The following is a 22294-nucleotide window of genomic DNA, read 5'->3' as shown; positions in this document are numbered from 1 at the left end:
AGGGAAGTTCTCTGACCTGCGAAAGCAGCTTATGATTCCTGGGGATATGAGAACATGTGTCTGAATTTACCACATATACCTTGAAAAAAAAGTCTTGTTATTGTATATATCTATAAAACATAAAATCCACTATTTTAACCCTTTTTAAGTATACTGTCCAGTACCTTAAGTGCATTCTCAATTTGGTGCAGTCATCACCTCTAACCATCTCTAGAACTTTCTTATATTTCCAAATTGAAACACTGTTTCCGTTAAGTAAGAGCTCCCCAATCTCCGACTCCCAGCCCTAGCCCCTGGCAACCACCATTCTATTTTTTGACTCCATGAATTTGACTATTGTAGATAACTCATATAAGTGGGATCATACAATATTTGTCCTTTGGCCCTTGCTGATTTCGATTAGCACGATGTCTCCAAGTTTTCTCTGTACTGTAGCACACGCCAGCATTTCTTTTACGCTGGAATAATACCCATTGTATGTTTATACCACACTTTGTGTATCCATTCATCTGTCGATGCATGCTTGGGTTGCTTCCACATTTTAGTTATTGTGGACCCCAGATACTCTAATGATTAACATCTATTTCATGCTTTATTACTTTTAGCCTTATCTTTCTTATATAATCAAAGCCTCCCAGAGAGCAGAAACCAGAAAGAAATAACTACTGAGCTGATCCTGAGTAAATAAAAGTGTGCAGCAGAGGACAGTGGGAAGAGCAAGGGGGGTTAATCAAGCCAGAATCTGATACAGAGTCCTGGACCCGACCTCCAGAGATGGGCTTTTCCACTCACTTCATATTGTCCTGGATCATTCGCTCAACCTCTCTCTTTCTTTGAAAATAAGGTTGTTAGATAAAGAACACATGACTTCCTTTCCTGCTTTCTGCTCCTAAGGGTCTGATGGAGCCAGGCTGGGCCGGTCCTGGGTGCTGAAAGTCCTCCTGGCCCCCTTGGGGAAGGGAGATTAAGGTGAAAGAACTAATTCCAAGTCAAGCCCAAAAATAAGCCAGAGAGGTCACTGTCCATGCATTTATTCGTAAATGAAAATGACTCGTGATAAAGAAGGTGCGTGAATTTGTGTGGTACTTAACTGGAGGATTAAGCAGGAAGCATGGCTGCTGATTTGGGTTTTGTTAACAGCAGACTGTGAGTCTGGGGTTTTAGAGAGAAGGCACATCTCTCTTAATGCTCAGTTCCACTTCTTTGGAAACAGCTACGATAAGGAATCTTTGCGCAGAACTGAGCATCCCAAAATAGGGGTGGGGCTAAGGCTGATTAGCTGAACCCCACACTAGTCTCACCCCGTCCTGGATGCCCTGTCCAAGCGGAGCCCAAGGGTTCTCTTCAGCTTAAACTGGCCTGTTTGGAAATGTTGATTCGCAGGGTTCAGCAGATGGTCGGCAAAGATTCAGCCTGTGGGCAGCTATAAAACTCTGGTGTTGCTACCACTCAACCAGTGTGGGTGGAACGGAGAAATATGAAGAGGAGGAACCATTGGATGTTTCGGAACTAATGCAGCATCTTCACTGAATAATTTTCTTGCACTTACTACCAATACACGGCAGACACAGTTCTAAGTGCTCAGGAGATAACCCTCGAGTTCAGTCCTGGTAACAACCATGTAAATCAGATTTGTTTTCTGCTTTTGCTGGTGTAGAAACAGGTCCTCCTGTCTCCCGACTTTCCTTTTCCTTATAGCATTGAGTGGGCATGGAGCTTCATGTCCTCCAAATCTGGAAATTTTCTTCTGTTAATACTTGGATCGCCTCATTTCTATCCCATCTCCATTCTCCCTTTTTGGAATCTTATTTCGATGTTTTATCTCCTGGTGTGACCCTCTACTTTTCTTATCTTTTATCATATTTTCTTTTTGTCTTTGTTCTCCTTTTCTTGAGAGATTTCTCCACATTATTTCCCAATCCTTCTACTTATTGTTTTACTTTTGCTACTATAAAAATTCTTAAGTTTTTCTCATATTCTCTGAATATTCTTTTTATATAGCTGTGCTAGGAAGCTCTGTCATGGATGTAGTCTCTTGTTTCTCTGAAGAGATTACTTACAGTTTTTTTTGGGGGGGGTTCAATGTTTCTTTCAAGGTCTCTATTCCTTGGAGTTTCTTTTGTTCTGTTTGTTATTTTGTCCTTGGTGTGACAGATTTTTTCCAAACGTCCAGTAATCCCAGGCTACTGACTTTCGATGAGGTACCATTGAGCTGACTGATTTCGTGGGTGGCAGTTACTGAAAGGTGGCTTTTTATAAGGGATCAGGAAGAGATCTATTATGTGAGGTTTTTTTCTCTTGAGGCTAACCCAGTCCCCTGCCTTTGTGGGGCTCTGTTGGGGAAAGGAGGGCACTATTTACTGCGTGTTTTTTCACTTAATCATTGGTGAGAAAAGCTCTTCTGTCCCCACCGACCGACTGTGACAGATTCCAAGGTCTCTTTTGGTTTACTTCTCCAGCGAGAAGACCTCCAGGCTACAGTCAGGATGAAGGAAAGATCTAAAGGTCCAACTAACTGCCTCTCTTTACAACCACCACCCCAACCCCCCCCCCCCCCCCCCCACTGCTGCCTCAGAGGAAATCTCTGCTATGAACAGTTTTCAGCTTTCTCTGGCATGCTAAGTCAACTATAAGTCTGGCTATCTACTTCCAGCTCCCAAAATTTTATTGACTCCTTCTCCGATATTGTTTCCTGTCCTCTCATCTTTGTGGATTTGCGGCATTTTTACTTTTTTATCTCTTCTATTTAATGCAGTTTGGGGAACAGAGGCAAATGTATATGTTCAACCCATCTGCACGTGGTACTTGGGCTCTAGGATTTGCCCTTTTCACTTACTGATAGGCGTTAGAGGTCAAAAGCAATTCTAAAGGCTGACTTGGTAGGTGCTAGCCACCCTTCATGCCCCCTATTCTTTGATTTGCACAATTGATGAATTTTTGACACATGGCTCTTCCAGGGAAACTTTAACTCATGTCCACCCCTAAGAGGCAGTTACCTCTAATTCTCTAAACAAATGTTGAACTTCTGTTGTTAGAAATTTTTACAACTCAGAAATATAGGTCTACCTCATTCTTAAAAGGGCTGTACTATAACAAAGTAATAGATTGACCAGTTCTATCAGAGGATACGAGATTATTTTTAGGAATTGCTATGACAAACAACATGGCATTGAACATCTTTATCATCATCTAGGATTATGTTTGATGAATTAACATAATAAAAAATTAAAAAAAAACATAACATAGGGGCGCCTGGGTGGCTCAGTCGTTAAGCATCTGCCTTCGGCTCAGGGTGTGATCCCAGGATCCTGGGATTGAGCCCCGCATGGGGCTCCCTGCTCCACTGGGAGCCTGCTTCTCCCTCTCCCACTCCCCCTGCTTGTGTTCCCTCTCTCACTGGCTGTCTCTCTGTCAAATGGATAAATAAAATCTTAAAAAAAAAAAGAAAAAAAAAACCAAAAAACCCCGTAACATAATTAAAAATTTAACAAAAGGATTATGTTTGATAGTATATTTGCGGGCTAAATTATTGCAAGTAGAACTGCTAGGTCAGTCTATGTACTTTAAGTTTTTCCCTGATTTTAATGCTTTCTGTTCTAACTTGAAACAGATGATTGTAACTGAAAAAATGTGTTGGAAATTGAAGAGCAACAACCACACAAAACCTCATTTTACAACCTGAATGCTACCTAAGTGCCAAAATGAGAAGCAGACTGCATTCTTACAGGCAAAGGGGGGTGTTTTTGGTCATTTCCTCTTCTCAGTGAGTTCCCTAAGAGCAGGATATGCTTCACACATCATTACTGTAGTATTTGCTGGGCTATCATTATCTTTCTTGCCAGAAAGAATATTGTTGAGCTTTCCTTTATAATGAAAAATAAGGTACTAGAGCCTCAGGGAATCGACAGACTTAAAAACATCCATCTGTAGTTGTTAATCTTCTGTGGGATTTTGTGTTCCCGAATGGGGCCCAAATTTGTAACATTTTCGGGATAGTTCATGTTATATCAATTATTTTCTTCTAATGGTCACATGTGATGTGGTTATGATGCTTATATTGTTATCCAGGTTCCAGGATATTTTTTAAAAAGATTTTATTTATTTATTTGTCAGAGAGAGAGAGAGAGAGAGTATACTCGGGGAGCAGCAGGCAGAGGGAGAAGCAGACTCCCCGCTGAGCAGGGAGCCGATGTGGGGCTCGCTCCTGGGACTCCAGGATCATGACCTGAGCCGAGGGCAGACACTTAACTGACTGAGCCACCCCGGCACTCCCAGACTGAGTATTTTTGAAGAGCCTAATCCCAACACATTTATTTGTTGGATATCGTCTTTTCAGGTTCTGAAATCAACGATGGATGAAGAAATTTGGTTTTGGAGTAACTGAATTTCTACTCAACGGAAAATGGAATCATTTTCCAAGGGAGATATTGTAAGATGCCCAAGTATAAAGTGATAAAATTACATTTACATGAAAAAAATTACAATTGTACATAACATTTTCCATTGTTCCCATGACCCATGGGGACAGGGTGAGAGCCGGGTGCTAGCCCTGGCGGACCGTTCAGCGGGATGCATAAACAAAAGTTTGTCCTGACACCAGTATCTCCTTTGGCAATTCATCATGAATCAGCATTAGACACCAGTGAAAATCGGGAATTCACAGAAAGTACTATGTGCCCTGTCTATCTAATGAAGTGGCTGACATCATTCTTCTTTGCTACGGGGCCTTTTTTAAGCTATAAAAATGATAAGCAAGGCACTTTTTTATATATTTGCAGGCTAAATGATTCATGTACAATGTCCCTTTAGCAATAATGAATCATCTTGTTCTCCCTAGATTTGAGTGGGTACCAGAACTAAAGAGACCAGCACAACCTTGAGCTGGATGTACCAGCAGAAGCCTTTTTCAAGAGCACATGCCAGCCTGTGAATTGGTCACGGGGGTGCAGGAGCAACCACGCCGCTCTGAACAATGAGAATCAATAAGGATATAGCAGCTTAAAAATATCTGGGCATTACGTTTGGTGAAATACTGCATTGGCCTGTGTTATAACTATCAAAATACACTCATACAAGAACAAGCTACTTGAAAAAATATTAATGGTTGAGGGATTTGTGTATCAGATCCTCTTGGCTCCCCCTGGCTCCCTGCTGTTGGCCTTTGGTCCATCCTCCTGAGGTGGCAACCAACTTTGTGAAAGCACAGCCCAGCCCACTGGCCTGCACCCCCACGTCCATGCTGTGTGCCTCTCACCTCCTGACCCTGGGCTTTTCTTGTTGAGACGTGAGACACGGTGGGGCCTGCCCAGTGCCCACACATGAATAACCCAGGACAACAGGGGATAGAGGCCATCTGTGAGGGGACTTTTTACCCAGCCCCGAGAGATAGGAGCCAGTAGATCATCTCCTCCCTTCTTGGCCCTGGACAAACTACCCTAAAAGGCAGTAGTTCACACAGCTTTTAGAAGGCCTTCTTTTGAGAGTGAGCAACCAGTTGTTCCTGACCCCAAGCAGGAGTCCGTTAGGACACGTGGTCAGTCTGGTAATGTACCACCTCACATTTGATTCCCCCCCTTCCCTGTCTCCTTCCTCTTTCCTATCACTCCTACTTCCTTGACACTGTATTTCCTAATAAAGTATTAGATTTGGCCTTAAGACTCTATTTTCTAGAGAATCCAGGATATGACAAATCAGAGTGATGGCAGAATCTGTCTATGGGAGAATTTTCTTTGTTTTCAGCATCACTGATACAGTTATTTATGTAACAAGTAAACTTTGTGAGAACAATAAATCTTTACCTCATTTGCAGGTTGATTTTTTTGTTTGTCTCTCCATCAAACAGGCTGGCCATCTGGCAAACTGATCTGAGGGTTGACAAGATCTGAAACTCACAAAATCAGGCTAAGCTTCAGGCTTCAGGGCATATCAACTCCTGATTGCTTCAGGAAAAGCCCCAGGATCCAAGGTGTTGGGACCCCAAATTGCCTTTTGTTGGGCTTTGTGCCTCTGGGATAATATTGGTATTTGCTCTATTTTCTTTTGACAGTATTTGAACTTTTCTCTTCTGAGCACAAGACAGTACACATTGACCACACGTCAATTAAAGATTAACTTTTAGCAGACTTAGAGGCATTAATGGCAGAAGGGTACCAGAACTAAAATATATAGAAACACTCTGTAAACCAATGGATACACTGACCATTGACAATGAATATATCTTACCTTTGAAATCAAAAGAAAACAAACGCTATTTTTTAAAAGACTAAAATAAGTAGAAGAGAATATAACTGACTCTTACCAGGTCCCAGGTCCCAGTGGCCCAGTGACAACAAGGGTGACTGTTGCAGGTCGCGGTGGGCATGGGCCTTTTCGTCCAGTCACAGAGACCTCCCGGACAAGTCACTGCTCTCTCCTGAACTCCGCCTCCACAGGACCGGGAACACTGATGTAGAACGGGGACAAGTTTAGATAAAAATCACATGGTGACATTTTCAGTGATAAGGAAAGACCTTTTTATTATCATTTTTGTTGTCTACAGTGCTGGTGTCTATACTGGAATCTGTGCCAGGTTCTTCACAATGACCACCTAACAGTGGCGAAACAAAAATTTAAGAGCGAGAAGGAAATTAATAAAGGACATTCTGAGGATACGAAGAGGAGGGAAAAAAAAATCAGAAGATGCCACGTAGTTCAGTGTAAAACAGTATGTCACACAGAAGGAATTCTGTTTAAAAACCTAAATGAGTGGTCATTCCAGAATGGACGACATGCTATCTGCGTTCTGCCTTCTGACACGAGTATCTGGAAACCAAAATGTAAAACATAGACGTTTTCGTTATGATCAGCTCCAACAGTCCAAACAGGAAGCACACATTTGCAATGGAATTTTATTTCCCCTTAAAATGGGATTCAGTCTTCCTTTCCCACTACAAAATGCTTTAGAATTAAATTTGTCCATACTTGGAATAGGAGAATTGATAGGTTTGCCCCGGGGTCTGATACGCTGAATGTAATGCTCACAAAAATAAATTTGAGATGACAAGCTGAATTCCTAAAGGGATACAACTCTAAAATGTGTCAGGTTTCTGCTCACTAGTAGAATTTTATAAGATCTGTTGTTTCATTTTCCTAAGGTTTCTAGGAGGAAATTACATTATCCACCAAGAATCTTTGAAGAGTACTTTGAAAAATCTTAATTATGATATGGTAACAACAACAGCAACAACAAAATAATTGCGGTTGGCAACATCTTGCCCATCGCATCAGGCACAGCGTGAGTGGTGGTGCCACAGAAAACAGGATAATTACATGCAATCAATGCTTTCTGCTCAATAAAAGAACTAATCTATTGTTTTCACCATATTCCAACTTTGAGAGTCAACATGGATTTTCCCCATTTATTCTGTTTTTAACCCTATATGAGGAGAGAAGAGAGGCATCCCCCATGTGAGGTCATCACACCTACAGGTGTGCATATATTCAGGGCCACCTGGCCATGTAATCTCCAGGAAAGGAAGTGAAGAAAGTCTACACCAATGGTTCTCCAAGCGTGGTCTCTGGACCAGCAACTTTAGCAAATGCACAGTTCTGAACCCATCCCAGACCTCCAAACTGGACACTCTGGGGGTGGGGTCCAGCCATCTGTGTGTTGACACCCCCCCCCCCGGTGATTCCAAAGTGCGCTACAGTTTGAGAGCCTCTCCTGTAGAGACATCCCCACAGCTGAAATGCTTCCTCCCTGCTGGAAGTCTGGGCCAGCTGACACACCGAAGGGGCCCACAATACTCCCATGATGGCAGTCTGCTAGTGTGCGCGGACAAGGCAGCATCATGCACTCCTGGGTACTCAGGGTAAAGAAGCTAAGGGTGCCCAGACCCTCAGATCGATTCTTGCATTTTCCATCTCCCTCAGAGGGAAGTCTCCCAACTGTGTGGTTTGCCCGGAACAGAGTACTACTTCAGAAAGGAGGGTGGTGGGAGCCCTTCAGGGAACAGCTCCTGACGGGGGCTCCCAGAACACGTCTTTTTCATACCCAGAAAGCAGATATGATTGCTCATCTTTAAAAACCTGCCGATGGCATTTCTCTCACAAGGCTCCTCTGCAAATTCCTGGATTCTGAAAGCTGTCACCAGGCTCATCGTACGTGGAAGACTTGGAGGCCTAGGTCCAGAGCATGGGAGTAGCAGGCACTTGATGTGCTCTCGGGCTGAGCAGGTAAGGAGGAGAAAGAAGGGACAGTGGGGGCTGCTGCCCCAGAAAGCACCAGGTACTGGCCCAAAGCCTCAGGAATCAGCATGGCTGCTTGACACGTAGACAGGAAGTGGCTTTGGGGGGATCCAGTCTTCTGTAAGCTATGACACTAACTCTTGTCCTACACTGTGGTTCACCACCTTCCTTTCTAGGGCACGTGGAAGGTTGGTTCCCCCCCCGACCCCCAGAAATAGTTACCGATTCCCTCTTTCTCCTCAGTTCACTCTTTGTTCAATGCCTGCTGGGCAAATTTCTGTGGTAGAAAGAGCACAGACACTGGAGTCTGCCTCGTGCTGAAACTAATATTCCACCATTTATTTTCTAGTTGTGTGAACTCAGGTAAGTTTCTTAATCTCTGAGTCTCAATTTCTTCACCTCTACAATGGAATTAATAAAGCCTACCATTCGGTTGCTGTGAGAATTAAACCAAGTGTCGTAGGCAAAATGCCTAGCCCGTAGACACACTCAAAATATGCTGGGTTCTTTTTTTCCTCTTCTTTCTACCACCCATGGATATGGTTTTTGGAGCTGTTAAGGTATTTGCCTATTGGCAAATGAGATCATCACACTTGACCAAAGAGCAGTCACTTTACTTTCATGTACTGAAGTAGGGCAAAGACCCAGTGGAGCCTGGGCCCTCACAAAACAGAGGACACCCACACAGGCACAAACACACTTCCGTTTATTTGTGTAAACAGTGATCTGGGCATTGAACTGAGAGCTGGAACTCTAAAATATGCTGTGTGTGGAAAGGAGCTGGCCACGAGCCCCAGCTCAACCGCAGAGGCCTAGCAGAGGCATGTGAGGGTCTGTCCTCAATGGTTCTCCTCAGAGTGGTCTGTGCGCATTTCCCCAACACAGACCCCAGTTCTGCCCAGTATATCCACTGGGAGACTGGGTTGTGCTAAAACACTGAATTGTCACAGTTGAAACCACACAACATGGTCTTCAAGTTGACCTGTTTGGCCTCCTCCATACAGTGCTGGGCCACTGAATGAAGGTCAGTCATTGTCACAATGCACGTGTGGTCTTCCCTCACAAGGCAAGACCCTTTAGACTCACAAGGTAATACAGAAATTCACATTTGCCTGGTTGTGTGGCTAATGTATCTGGAGACCATACCTGGCTCCAGGGCTCCACCTTCCACTCCTCACAGGGCTCCATGTTGCAGCTCATGCTCACGGGGGGACGAATGCCAGCCAGGAACTGACAGTGAACTGGTCTCAGGCTGCGGTGGTCCCGGCTGTCCGCACACTGAATCTCCCGGATCTGGAAGCCCCCACTGCAGTTTCTGGAGCACTGCATGGAGAGGGAAACAAAAGGGGATACCTGAGTCCCTGGCATCAGGCTTTCATTCCCCTGAATTCCAGGGGATTCTGCAGAGAACCATGAGGTCCCAGGCTTCCAGTCACGAAGAAGGGTGAAGTCTAGCTTAAGTGACCTGTTTCCTTCAAAGGCCCTGGAGAGGGAGTCACTCAAGCAACATCCAAAGATGGAGCTGCCCATGTCAGAAAACACAGGTAGGGAAGTATAAGAACTGGCTGGCAAGTCCTGTTCTGTCACTCACTTGTCATGAGCTCTGAGGCAAGTTACAGAAACGTTCTGCCTCAGGTATCATATTTGTAAACCGGGATAATAACTGCATCTTCCAGGGCTGTGGTGAAGATCACGGACCCTTGGGTTGGGTGTCTGCTGGCCCAGCGCCTGCCTCAGTGGGCAGCCTGTCCCTCTGGTGTGTAGTCATCTGGGTGAATGAGGCTGCCCACAAGGGCACGTCTCTGCCAAAGCTACACTCATCTCTCCCACAGAATCCTGATGAAAACCTGTTTGCTCCATGACTCTGAAGGCAGGGTGGGTTACCCTTTGTCAAGTGAAGGGCCTGTATGAGGGAAATAATCGGAATCACTGCTCAGTGGTTTGACTCACGCAAGTGAGCAAACCCTGTGCTTGGCCTTACCACCATCCTTCGTCCCATAGCCGACATCATCTGCCTTCATCACTGAGAGTTTGCTCAGCACAGGCTCATGGAAAGCCATTACGAGGCCCTCCTCACTGCCCCCCTCCCAGAAGCCCACACCTTGCATAGCAGCCCCTGCATCCTGCTGGGTCTCGGGAAAGAGCATGGTTCACCTGCAGGCTGCTGACTCCTTGAAGTCATGATAAACACTGATGCACTAGAGGCCCCTAAACCAGAGTTTCCATGGCCTGTTCAGAAGTAGACCCACTCCCTGACCTCTTGGACTTCGGAAGCTACTCCATTCTCCACCTAGATTTACTTGATCATAACTCGAGCTTCCAAGCCTTAGTCCCCAGGGTCTTTAGAATGCTAGTGCCCGCCGAATCCCTTCCATTCATCTTGCCCCTGCCTCCTAGTCTCTCCTGGTCCTGTCCTTGCCTGGCCTGTCTTGTCACCATCCACACTCAGGTGGGGACCGGAGTAGGAGGGATGGGGACAGACCCCTGTGCTCCTCAGCCCTTTCCCCCAGACTCTCTGTGGGTTAAGAGTACGTCCCTAGGGTCCTTATGTCCTGAATGTTCCTCCCTCTGTCCTTCACATTACCTGCTACTGCTCTTTAAGGCCTCAGCTGAAATGTCATCTCCTCAGAGAGGCCTTCCTGGAATGCCTTTATCCAAAAGAGGCTCCCCCCCTTGTTATTTCTCTCAGCTCCTTCTCTGTTTCTACCACAGGAACCCAAAATGTGGAACAATTTTTATTCATTCTGTGTGTCCTTTCTCTTATGATCTCACTGCCATGAAATTGGAGCCCTATCTGCTCTAGTTACCACTGTGTCCCAAGCACCCAGCATGGTGCCAGGCATGGCACGGATGGTCTGCACAGGCTTGCTGAATGCATGTACGGATTCGGAGAAATGGGTAACCCGGGGGTGGGCGGTTCGGGTGGGCTAAAGAGACCTGTGGTCACTGTGGGGATGACAAGCATCTTCACCTTCCCCATCCTCCCAGCTTTTATCTCATCAGCAGTCTTGGCTGAGAGAATGTACCAGCAAGAAAGTGTGCCCATTGCTCTGGGTATGTTTGGCCCCCTCTCTACATAGTGAACAATTATGATCTTTCTGGCTACGGTGGAATAGTCTTAATTGTAGGCTTTGGCATCGTGAAAGAAAATTCCTCAAAACTTTCAGGAGAGGTACGCCCCGAAGCACAGTTCCCCCTTCTGTCACCTGCAGATGGTACCAAGTCACCTGACTTCACACCTTGGGCTGTCACACAGAAAGATGCTGGCCCATGTGACAAGGGACAGACTGATGCTCTCATGCTTCCATACATTGAATGTTTAGCTTCTTAGAAATAAACGACACTTGCCAACAGCACCCCTCCCACACACGAAACAAATTAAAAAACCTCACTTTCCTGGGCGCCTGGGTGGCTCAGTCAGTTAAGCATCTGCCTTTGGCTCAGGTCGTGATCCTGGGGTCTTGGGATCGAGCCCGGCATTGGGCTCCCTGCTCAAGGGGGAGTCTGCTTCTCCCTCTCCCTCCACCCCTCCCCATCACTCATGCTCACTCTCTCTCTCTCTCTCAAATAAATAAATAAATAAATAAAACTTATTTTTTAAAAACCTCACTTTCCTGCCATGTGGTAAGGACACAAAGGAAAAAGTAACCATCAGTTTGGAATCAGCCACAGAACAAATGAGGAAACATGCTAATAATATCCACGCAAAGCAGCCATTTGTTTGACAAAAAAGATTTCTGGGAAACAGCACGTGGTAAAGCAACAGGGCTGTTTATTAGGACAAGGGAATTTTACAAGGTGTAAGTATGAAATGGGATTTTATTTTCCTATTTTTCATTTGTTGCTGAAATCTGTTATTCCAAAATTTCATTTTCAAATTAGCATTCCCCTTTTGTTATTCACATTCAGTGGGAAATGAACTTTATTAATATGCTGAAGTAAATAACAAGGGAAGACACTCACTGAATCTATGACTTTTCCATTCCATTTTCAAAACGGCCTTTTGTTCAGTTAGCAAGAGAGAAGGGGCAGGATATTAAATCACTCCACTCCTAATGCTGTTTTGCCTTGTATGCCAAATGCCAATTATTATATTCATTTTCTTATTGCCCTAGAGAAGGGTCGTTTGGATTCATGTTTCCCTAACCCGGAGCCTGTGGACCAGACTGAGGAGAGGAGACAGACTAATGAGAACAAAAAGCCTGGCCCAAGGCCCTACTGTGACCAAACGGGCCCATTTTCCAGTTCCCACCTCAGCTCAACTGGTGTGATCAGCAGACCAGATCAAGTTAGAATGAAAAATACCCTTAGCTTATAGGGGCCACTGGCAGAGATCAAATGAAATCACAATTCTCCCTTGTGTTGTTTTTGATTTCTGAAGTCATCCTGATACACGTTCCATGTTGGACCCACACAGAATGTTCAATCAAGAATGGTGACGTGCTCGAGCATAGGGTTGGGAGGCCAGCAGACTGCACTCAAGTGCGACCCTGACAGCAAGTGGTCACCTGAGTGTGGATTAATCACGTCTCATCTCTCAGCCTCTGTTTCTCCATTGGTGTGGAAAGGAGGATAAACTAGAAGATCAGACTATCCCAGCATTCCAGAGCGGTATGAAGTATGTGATCACAGCATTTGTATTCTGTTCTGATGTCAGAACACTTCCTTGCTTTCCACGTTGAACCAAATACTAAATTGGGGTACAAAAAAATTATTTTCTGTTCCTTTCCTTATGCTGAACAGTTTCATAAGACCCTTAAGATTAAATAATTCATTCCAAAAATTCTAAGTTGAACAACACCAAACTTCATCCTTCCATGTCTTCCCCCATGCCACTCCCACTTCCCTTCCAGTTATTGGGCATTTCTATGTTCCAGGCTCTATATTCCAATCCAACAGGAGGGGAGAGTTACACAAATAAGTAGAAGGAATAAAGATTATATTTATATACAAAGATTACATCATAATTTGTTCATGATCTAGTGAGGGCACAATGGAGAAGGTGGGCGATTTCACCTGAAGAGCTGAGGAAAGGTCTAAAGGAAGGAGCCAAAGTCTGAGGTGAAGCATGTAGGGTAAGTAGATGCTCGCTCAGCCGGGCAAACAGGGTGGGGGACATTCAGGATGGAGGGAACTGTACGGAGGCACAGTACTATGAAACAAGGCTTGCTTGGGAGCAGCGAGCTGACCAGAATGCTAGGGCGAAGAGCGGGTTGGACCGAGAGATGGGCAGGGCCACCACGGAGAGCCCCACGGACATCAGTCTTCACTACAGTGGTCTTGGGTTCATGCTTCCTGTGGTCCTAAATGCTTCTAATTCATTGTCATTCCTCTATTTTGGGGGGATCCCTTAACCTAAAACATTCGGGGTTGTCAAGAGAGGATGACACTTCAGACATATAACAACTTATATCAAGAATAAAATAAATACAGTGATTTTTAGTATATAATGATCTTCCTGGTACTCAAGTTTTGCTTCCTGGGGACAGAGGATCCCCTATAACATGCAATTCTATGTTCTGACGTCTGCACACTGGACTTTAATACATGTTCCTGAGAACATGTTCTATATCAAAGCTGGGGATGGTCCGCATTTAGCAAGAAAGGGGCTCTTTCCCTATTAAGTTCATTTCTAAAAATTCAGATCTGAAAAAATGTAGCAACACCACTGACAATCTGTAAAATCTAATAAACACAAAGGCAAGAAGGAAAATAAGACAGAAAGACTAGCAATATAGACGAATACATTAGCAAATATTTGAAACCCAAGACCATAAGGAAAGGCTGCCACTTTCTCTCATTTTCCAGCAAAAGTCAACAACTGCTAAAATAAAATGGCGACCCTGCTTAGAGGGAAGACAGAACATACCACGAAAAAAATGCAAACATGTTTCTGATTCATTTCAGAAATATTCAAGATCCGTTAAGACTTAATACGGGAAGGGTCATTCTCAGAAAGCCAACAAAGGGGCTGTCGAATCAGCAGTTTACAAAACTTCAGAAGGTGCAGGCATCAAGATGTTCCGCCAGGCGGTGAGTGGAGCTCTGGGTGATGCATTGCTTTGGTGTCAAACCCACTGGAAGGCTCTTCAAACCCATTTTGTCACTTCCTGGATTTCCTGCATGACGACACTCCCTCTTTGTTCCACATACAAATTTTAATGCTCTGAAACTGGCATGTGTCTTACAACTGATGTACATATTTATTGTGTGGTGTTCCCTTTCTTCCTGAAAAGCTGTCATTAAATGGATGATGTGTTCCTCAGCTGATGGCTTCTTAAAACTGGGAGTGTTTGGTAACAGCTGTGTGATCAAGCTTTAGTGATTTAAACACCCTGAGCTTTCGTTTCCCCAGTGGGAACTACAAAGAAGGTTCTGTGCTGGATGAAAATGGAACTGATTATCTAAAGCTCTTGTGTGATGCTGGGCACATGATAGTATCTGGCGAGTGCCAGAGCCCAAGGCAGGTCAAGTTCTCCAAAGTTCATGGATAATTTGAGCACCTTGTCTGCTTAATACTGGGGAGTGGACACCTGCTCCAGCCAGTCCTGTTTGACAGGACTTTCTCCTCTGTCACCTGTCCACAGGCCTTCCACCCCGAGTCCAGGAAGCCAGAGGTTAGTAAGCACCTAAGGGCCAATCCTAACTTTTATCTGGAGCTCAGAGCTTGCCCAGGATGTCACCTGACCAGTCTTTTACCATTTACAAAGCTGTTTCACCAACATTCTCTTCTGATTCTTATAACAACTCTCTGAGGTAAGTAGAGGCAGTATCAACCACTTCATTTCTCAGAGGTGAGAGAAACACAGTTTCTAAGGTGAATGGACCAGTGTCATACACTGGTCATGACAGAGCAGGGCTGCCAACCCAGCTGTGTCTCATCAATCCCAGCACTGCTTTTAGGATTCGATTCTGCAGAACTGTCTTCCCAAGCATGCCTCCGGGACCAGCCTGAGCTCTACAACCTTAACTTTGCTTCAGACGGACTGATGCATGAAGCGGAAGCAAGCCACTCTGAAAGACTGCTCCTAGACACAGTCTAGGGCTGAGCCTAAAGGCAGAGGGCGGAACGCAGAGGCCTCTCCTACTCTCACACACACGGGAGCAGGTCCACAGCAGCTGTATCGGGCTTCCTCAGGGAGCCGCGTGCCGCCGGAGACAGAAGCCAGGAAAACAGCCACAACTCAGCAGCCGTCACAAAGGGAGGGGCTCGCTGGTGAGTGACCCAGAGGCCTCAGGTGTGCTCCCTGTTGGCTCGGGGCCGGCCGCGGCAGACCCGCAGTCCTGTGAGGATTCAAGTGTCTGTGGATGGTAGGTGGGGACTGGGGGGGGATAATGTAGGAGATTCAAGGTAAAATTGGAATTCTTCCCTCTAAGAAAGTATCTATGAAAAGGCAAACCATCAACATGGCAGAATCTAAACCTTCTGGATATTTAAAGGCAAAAAAAAGGGGGGGGGCCTACGCTCCTACTCTAAGTTTCAGAGGTTTGCCTCTGAGTGTGTCTCGAAGACCTAACGGAACGCTGAAACGAAGAAGGCCTCCGGATCTTTCCTGGTGCGTGATTTGGACTTACCGATGATGGAGCTAACATCTACAAGGCTCACCGGCCTCTCCAAACTTTAAGGTAGCTTTTTCTTTTCCCTTCTGCATCTCAGCTGTCCAGAGAAACTGGCTTCCAGAGAGAAGATGGGACCTCAAGGGTGTCCTAGCGTGGGCAGTGCTTGGCGAACAGAAGGTGCGTGCACAGCTCACACCTCCGTACCTCATCCTCGGCTGTCAGCCCCACCGACAGGTGTCCTGCAGCCCGGGCACATCCCCCAGCGGCTGGCTCAGCCCCAGGCCAGCTTACACCTGGTTAGTGGCCCAAAGCACCATGGCTAACTAATCCCCAAAACCTGATACAGTCTTTCACAAGGAACCCTAGGGCAGCACAGCAAAATGAGTAACCACAGCCAGGTCAGCAGAAACAGTAAAACCACACTGCAAAAAGATCAGTATAGGAAATACACTTTGAAAGACCAATTTTTTTCTTTACGTCTGCTTTCTTCTCATTTGGGGTCTGGCGGGTGAAAAAGTTGGCTCTGTGAGCAGCTGCTGAGTCATGACGTAATGATACACGCGATGATGTACAGTTTTCATTAGAGTGCTACATTTAAGTAATTCAGAAACAATGTGGCATGCTGGTTGAGCAGTTCATTACACTAATTTAATGCTTTATTGCAGTTTATCTGGGAAGGGAGGAGACCGGCAAGTAAAAACATGTGGGTCCGTGAGAACCCTGTACGTGTTCGGAGACTGTTGTGTAACTTCGAGAGGGCCTATGGTGATGGCCAGGATTTACATCTCCTCGGTTGTGTCAGAGAAAAGGGAAGAAGGGAGGCAGCAAGAGAGGAAGGGAGTAGACACACCTACCGCCGCAAACGCTTAGGGAGGCTGTCCCCTCCAGGACACTGCCGAGCCCCGTCACTTACCTTGCTCCAGTTCCCCACTCGCCAGCTGGCACAGGGACGGAGGTGGCACCTCTTCGCGGGGTCGGGCTTCAGGACGGCGACACAGTCAGAATCCGTCCCAGTGCTGCATTCCACGCTTCGCCAGTAGGCCCCCAGCCCACAGCTGGTGGAGCACTGTGGGGGGAGGGGGACAGAGAGGACAGAGGCTGAGGGCCGCTTTCTCGGACATCCCCGCCACACCCTGCAGTCAGGACTTCTCTGCCTTGGAGTCTCACCTAATCGCCCGCAGAGCTTTTTACAAAACTACCAGCGCTGGGGTCCCGCCCCAGACAAATTAATCCGAATCTCCCTGGGTGGGGCCTGGGTGGGCCTCAGTAGAAAAGAAATGCCCCGGGTGATTCTAATAAACAGCCAGCGATGAGAATCCCTGATGAGCACGTGAGGAGAAGAGCCGATGCAAGGGGAACTTTGCTTGTCTTTAAAGCCCATCGTGGCGGGACTGTCTGGGGGCTGCAGGCAGACTGCCTGACGCATTTCACATCAGTGCTGTCAATCTGAAGGGGGTGTCAGCTCCACGCATCTGCCTGTTAGAACACTGCAATGACCTTATGTCCCTGCCTCCTCTCCACGACAAACCTGTGGGTAGGCTGGTATTGCCACAGTGCAGAAAAAACCCCATGAGGCCTGGAGAGCTGGCTTGACCAAGGAGTAAGCCTGGGGCTCTCTGCCTCCAAAATGCCGTACCCTAGCCGTTAGAGCAGTTCCTGTCGAACTTCGGGGTCCACAGGCATCCCGCAGGCACCGTGCTAAATGCAGGCCTGAATCAGCAGGTCAGGGCGGGGAGATGGCGCATCTCTCACGGCTCCCAGGTGCTGCCGACACCTGCGACCTCAGACCGTGCTTGGGGGTTGCACAGATGTTACAACATGGTGCTTTTCCCCACTTGTCTGGCTGGTACTGTACAGCCCATTCCCCACATGATGTTGTTCTTTATTTGGAATTCTTGAATACCTCAGGTTTAGTATTGGGGTTACCTTGAAAACCACCCCCCCAATTTCCTTTATTCTATGTGCTTCATTCTTCCATTGATTTTTCTTGCATCCCTTCTCCCCCGCTCCCCCTCAGAAGGGGGGGCTCTTCGTACACATGTAAAACACAGCTCTGGACTTATAAAAGAAAAGTGTGTTAGTTCCATCTGGGACATCTTTGAAAGCTCCTTTTGCTGAGTTGTAAATAAAAACCAGCCATAGGTTTCTCTTGCTGCTATTTCATCCTCCGTATAATTTCGTGTGTCATGTTGTGCAAGCTCTTATGTTGGACATAGGTGTGACTCTAGGCAGAGAACTCTACTACAGAATCATAGAAAGGGAGGAGTAGAACCCAGCCGAGGTCGTCATTTTTCCAACTGGCTCATTAACAGAGGTAAGGTCTCCTCCGGCTTCAAGTTCTTTAGGATTTGGCTTATACCTAAGTCCCTAGCACTTTCTGCGTTGTGCTGCATCATGCAGATGTGTGACAGAGATGGAACTGCTGAAGAGCACGGACTGCTGTCATAGGGCGATGGCACTGGTGGCCCACACGGGGCACGCCATGCTCTCTCTCAGCAACGGGACTTGGCAGCTCTTCTCGGCAAGTGTGGGATATACTCCCCCAGGTCTTGCATCAAGGCTGTTCCTGTGACTTTCTTGGGCCAATAAAATGCAGCAGGTGATGTGCCAGTTCTCAAGAGGACTTGCTAGTTTCAATTCTCTGTCTTGGACCCCTCGCTCTGCCATGAGAATGAAACTGGGCTAGCCTGTTGGAGGATGAGAGCTCATGTGCAATAGAACGGGGGGACCCAGCTGAGGTCACCCGAGACCAGCCAGCCTGCAGCTGACCCTCCAGCAGGTGCTTGGCAAGCGAGGCTGAGATCCGCTGAGCTCGGCCCCGATCAGCAGAACCTCCCAGCTGACCCACAGACTCGTGAACAAAACTCTGCACTTTTGTGGGGGCTTGTCATCTGGCATTATTGTAGCGATAGGCAACTGAGACAAGTACGGAACAGGTATCTTTCCTACGTTTTCTCTAGCCTCTGAGACTCGGGGTACAATGAGAGTTCTGCAGTTGGCTAATCGTGTGATCTTTTGCAGTTTCCTAGCTCCCTAGCCAGTAAAACTGGTGATAACATAAGGGCCACAGAGATTCATGCACATGGTCAGGACTCTACAAGTGTTACCTATTAAACACACGCAGCTGTGAGGTCAGCATTCCGAGTCCCACTTTCCAGATATCTGAGGCCGAGAGATAGAAGCCACGTTCAAGGCCACATCGTCTATTGTTAAGTTCGTATTATGACAGAGAGAAAAATAGATTTGCCCAACCCCAGGAAAGGACCTAGTGAGACGGAATTCCCAGGTTAATGATAACCTGGTAAGTCTCAAGCGATGTCTAGGATTCTTTGTACCATATTTGTGTGGCAAATAAATGTGTGTTGTCTCTGGGGCTCTGACAGATCCAGAGCCGGTGAGCAGACATTTAATTCCTTTTCGACAGTTTCTACGGAGGCAGCCAGCAACAGCACAAAGGGAAAGCTGATGGGGCGGGGGCGGGGGGGAGCGTGGAACACAGTAAAAGTGAGATGGGGTTCCATCAACTGCACTTGTATTGGTTTCAAACTGAGAGTGGGGGATCAGACAAGGAAGGAGGACACTGAGGAGGGGGAGGGACTTCCCTTTGTCCTGGAAACCCTCATCCTCGTTACAGCTAGTGGCCCTGTGACCACTGATGTTCCCGGTCAAGGAGCAGGAGTCGGAATGTTCAGAACTAGAGCTAATAAGGAGGGCTGCATCGGCATCACGTGAGAACTGCCGTGAATGGCACTGGGAAATCATTCCGTCTCGTCGGTGTGTACAACCGCACGGCTGACGTGTAACTGACCGGCCCGGGGGATCTGACCGGACGATGGGGCAGTTCCGTGGGCACGATTTTCTGACCACGTAAGAGCCACACCATGCACCCTGCATAGCGCCTAGGTGTTCTGTTTTGTCAACACATATCAGAGCAAATAAATTACTGGGTGCTTCCTGTGTGCCCCATAGTCTCTGAGTACCTGACACATAGTTCCTCCTTTTACCCCCTAACGATCTTTGAGTCGGGCATTGTCACTGTCCTCGTTACATAGATGAGTAACCTGAGTATGTGAGGACACAGTAAGTGGCCTAGCCAGGATTCCAGCCCAGGAAGGCTGCTTTCAGGCTTTATGTGTTTTTATAGTGTTAACTTGGTCTTTACATCCATTCTTTGATTTTCGAAGTCACAATCCGAGGAACATGTTGTGGACCATGGGGAACAGGAACAGCCCTTCCACACAGCACAGAATGTGGGAGGACATGGTGAGAGCGATTTTGGGTCAGATGATAAGGAGCTTGAGAAATTACTTCCGATCTTAAGGATCAGGAGAGGCTTTCTGAAAGAAGCAGCTCAAAGTCTGGTCCTGAGGAACAGAGAGTGGGGGGATTCACAAGGGCAGAGGAGGAGCGGAAGGAAAGTCAAGGCAGAGGGAACACTGTAAACAGACTGAGCGGGGCAGGAGGCTTAGGGAAGACGGGGCAGTTTCGATCTGCTGCAGCTAGGGATGGTGAGGCAGAGTGGAGGTGGTATCGCTCTGAATGCTGGTTATGTAACGCTCTAAAGGCTGTTGGACTGTCAGAGTCAATTTATCTGAATAATGAAGAGACAGGAAAGATTTGTGAGCAGGGTTTGGAATGATTAGCAAATTCCTTCTGAAGACTAATTTGGCAGTCTCACGTCTCTCGTGATGATGTGTGGAAAGCGCTGTCGAGGGGAGAGACGGGGGGTACACAGACCAGCGAGGAGCAGAGAGCAGTAATTGACTCCTGGTCCACTGCTGGAATCGTGGACTGGACAATTCCTCCTTATAAGGGACCTCCCTGAATGTCACAGGGTTTTATCATCTTTGGCTCTCAGATATTGAATGTGGGTAGTAGCCCCTTCCCCCCCCCATCCCCGGAACAAACAAAAGCACCTCACTCTTCTCCAATGCCTCCCACCATTAGAGTGGAAACCACTGGCCCCAAACTAACAGGAAATGAAGAGGACATGACAGAGATGATGAGGTGACACTGACTTGAAAAACTGTTCGGATTCAGAGGGGTCTTGGGAAAGACTGATGTCAATGGGGTGATCGAGAGGCCGTCCTACAGAAACAGCTTCAGAAATGGACCGAATAAAAAAGTCACAGGACAGTGGGAAAACTGAAGTTTTCATTCTGAGTCCTGATTCTCCCTGGCAATTCTGTGTATGAAACATTTTGTCCCAAAGGCTGTATAAAGGGGGCAGGCACCCAACCCTATCACAAAGGGAATTTCTGCCAAATGTTGAACTCGGTTCTCGTGATAGCCGTCGCAGCTCTGAAAAACGGCAGTCTGGACCAATTCCCTTTTTCGAATCAAACTACCTGGAGTTAACAGCTCTCAGTGGCTTCACCATGGCTGCCAAATTTGTGGTGAGCTACGATGTATTCAGTAAGACAGATTATTTCTGTCAAAGACAAACGACATTTGCGTTAAGTCAGGGGTAGCTCGGTTTACTATACTCAAATGGTGTCAATTAACTTCTGGCCTCCGTGATCATCTGAGCTAATACATGCTTTTATTTTGGTTTAATTTACAGGGACACCTCACTTTACTCCGAGATAAGGAATTTTTTACAAATTGATTAGGGTGGAGTTGGAAGGCTCATCATTCAACTGACAGTGGTGTCCTTAGACAAGTTACTTGACTGCCAAAAATTTAATTTTCTCTATTAGCAAATTGGTATAAATGAGACTTACCTGCTCCTCAGGATTGTCAAAAGGAGAAATTAAGAGGCTAGATATGAAAGTGGTTTGGAAGTTAACATGCTTTATAAATTAAACGTACTGTAGTTATATTAGCTGCAAATACTTCATTTCTCTTTGGCCAGGGCGAGGAGTCATGAATTGTCATAAAAATGCTGACTACTTTGAACATGTGATTACTCTTCCACAAAGTCCTCTTTCTGAGTTGTCAAATTATTTTAACAAGTTCATAAACGGTGCATTCAAAATTCAAATGGGTGAAAATGATTTTGATGCTTCAAAGGACGTTAATTAGATCTAGAAATGGAAAAACAAGTATCTAGCCAAATTTCTGAAGCTGGAAGACAGGGGCCAACATTCTGTCGTCATATTTATTTTCTTCTTCTTCTTCCATATTCTAATTCTTTTAATGAGCCAAAATGATTTATTTCATGCTAGCACTCAAACAGACCAACAAGGAAAGAAAACCACTGCTAACACTGAACTAGAGAATGCTTTTAAGGAATTTTACCTTCAATTCCCGCTCCAATTAGGATTACCTGACAGATCTAGATTCCCAACATCAGCTTTCTGAGTGAAATGCCACCCCAGGCCCTTCGAGCCGCTCCTCGGTGGTCCGTGGCTGGAGGTGTGCTACGGGTGGTCTACACCAGGGCTACCACTCCATAGAGAAGCAGCAGCCCCTGAAACATGGGCTGAGTTCTCTGCTCTCTCACAGCTGGCTTGCCCAGCCCTCCTGCCTTAGTTCAGAGTTCTTTTCACTTTATCTCGCTACATTT

General features: G+C 46.3%; 1 protein-coding gene across 1 annotated transcript in view; it reads right to left on the bottom strand.

Moving 5' to 3' along the window:
- ADAMTS12 (ADAM metallopeptidase with thrombospondin type 1 motif 12) overlaps positions 1-22294 on the bottom strand; it is a 284339-nt gene that overhangs the window by 7192 nt on the left and 254853 nt on the right. Inside the window, exons 20-22 of the mRNA XM_008692662.2 lie at positions 16700-16852; positions 9373-9549; positions 6299-6442 (exon numbers count right to left, since the gene is read on the bottom strand). Coding sequence (XP_008690884.1) covers positions 6299-6442; positions 9373-9549; positions 16700-16852 — 474 coding nt within the window. The remainder of the gene's footprint in view (positions 1-6298; positions 6443-9372; positions 9550-16699; positions 16853-22294) is intronic.

The sequence above is a fragment of the Ursus maritimus genome, unplaced genomic scaffold (genome assembly GCF_017311325.1).
Source record: "Ursus maritimus isolate PB19 unplaced genomic scaffold, ASM1731132v1 scaffold_15, whole genome shotgun sequence".
NCBI classification, from domain to species: Eukaryota; Metazoa; Chordata; class Mammalia; order Carnivora; family Ursidae; genus Ursus; species Ursus maritimus.
This window is presented reverse-complemented; position numbering and strand designations above follow the sequence as displayed.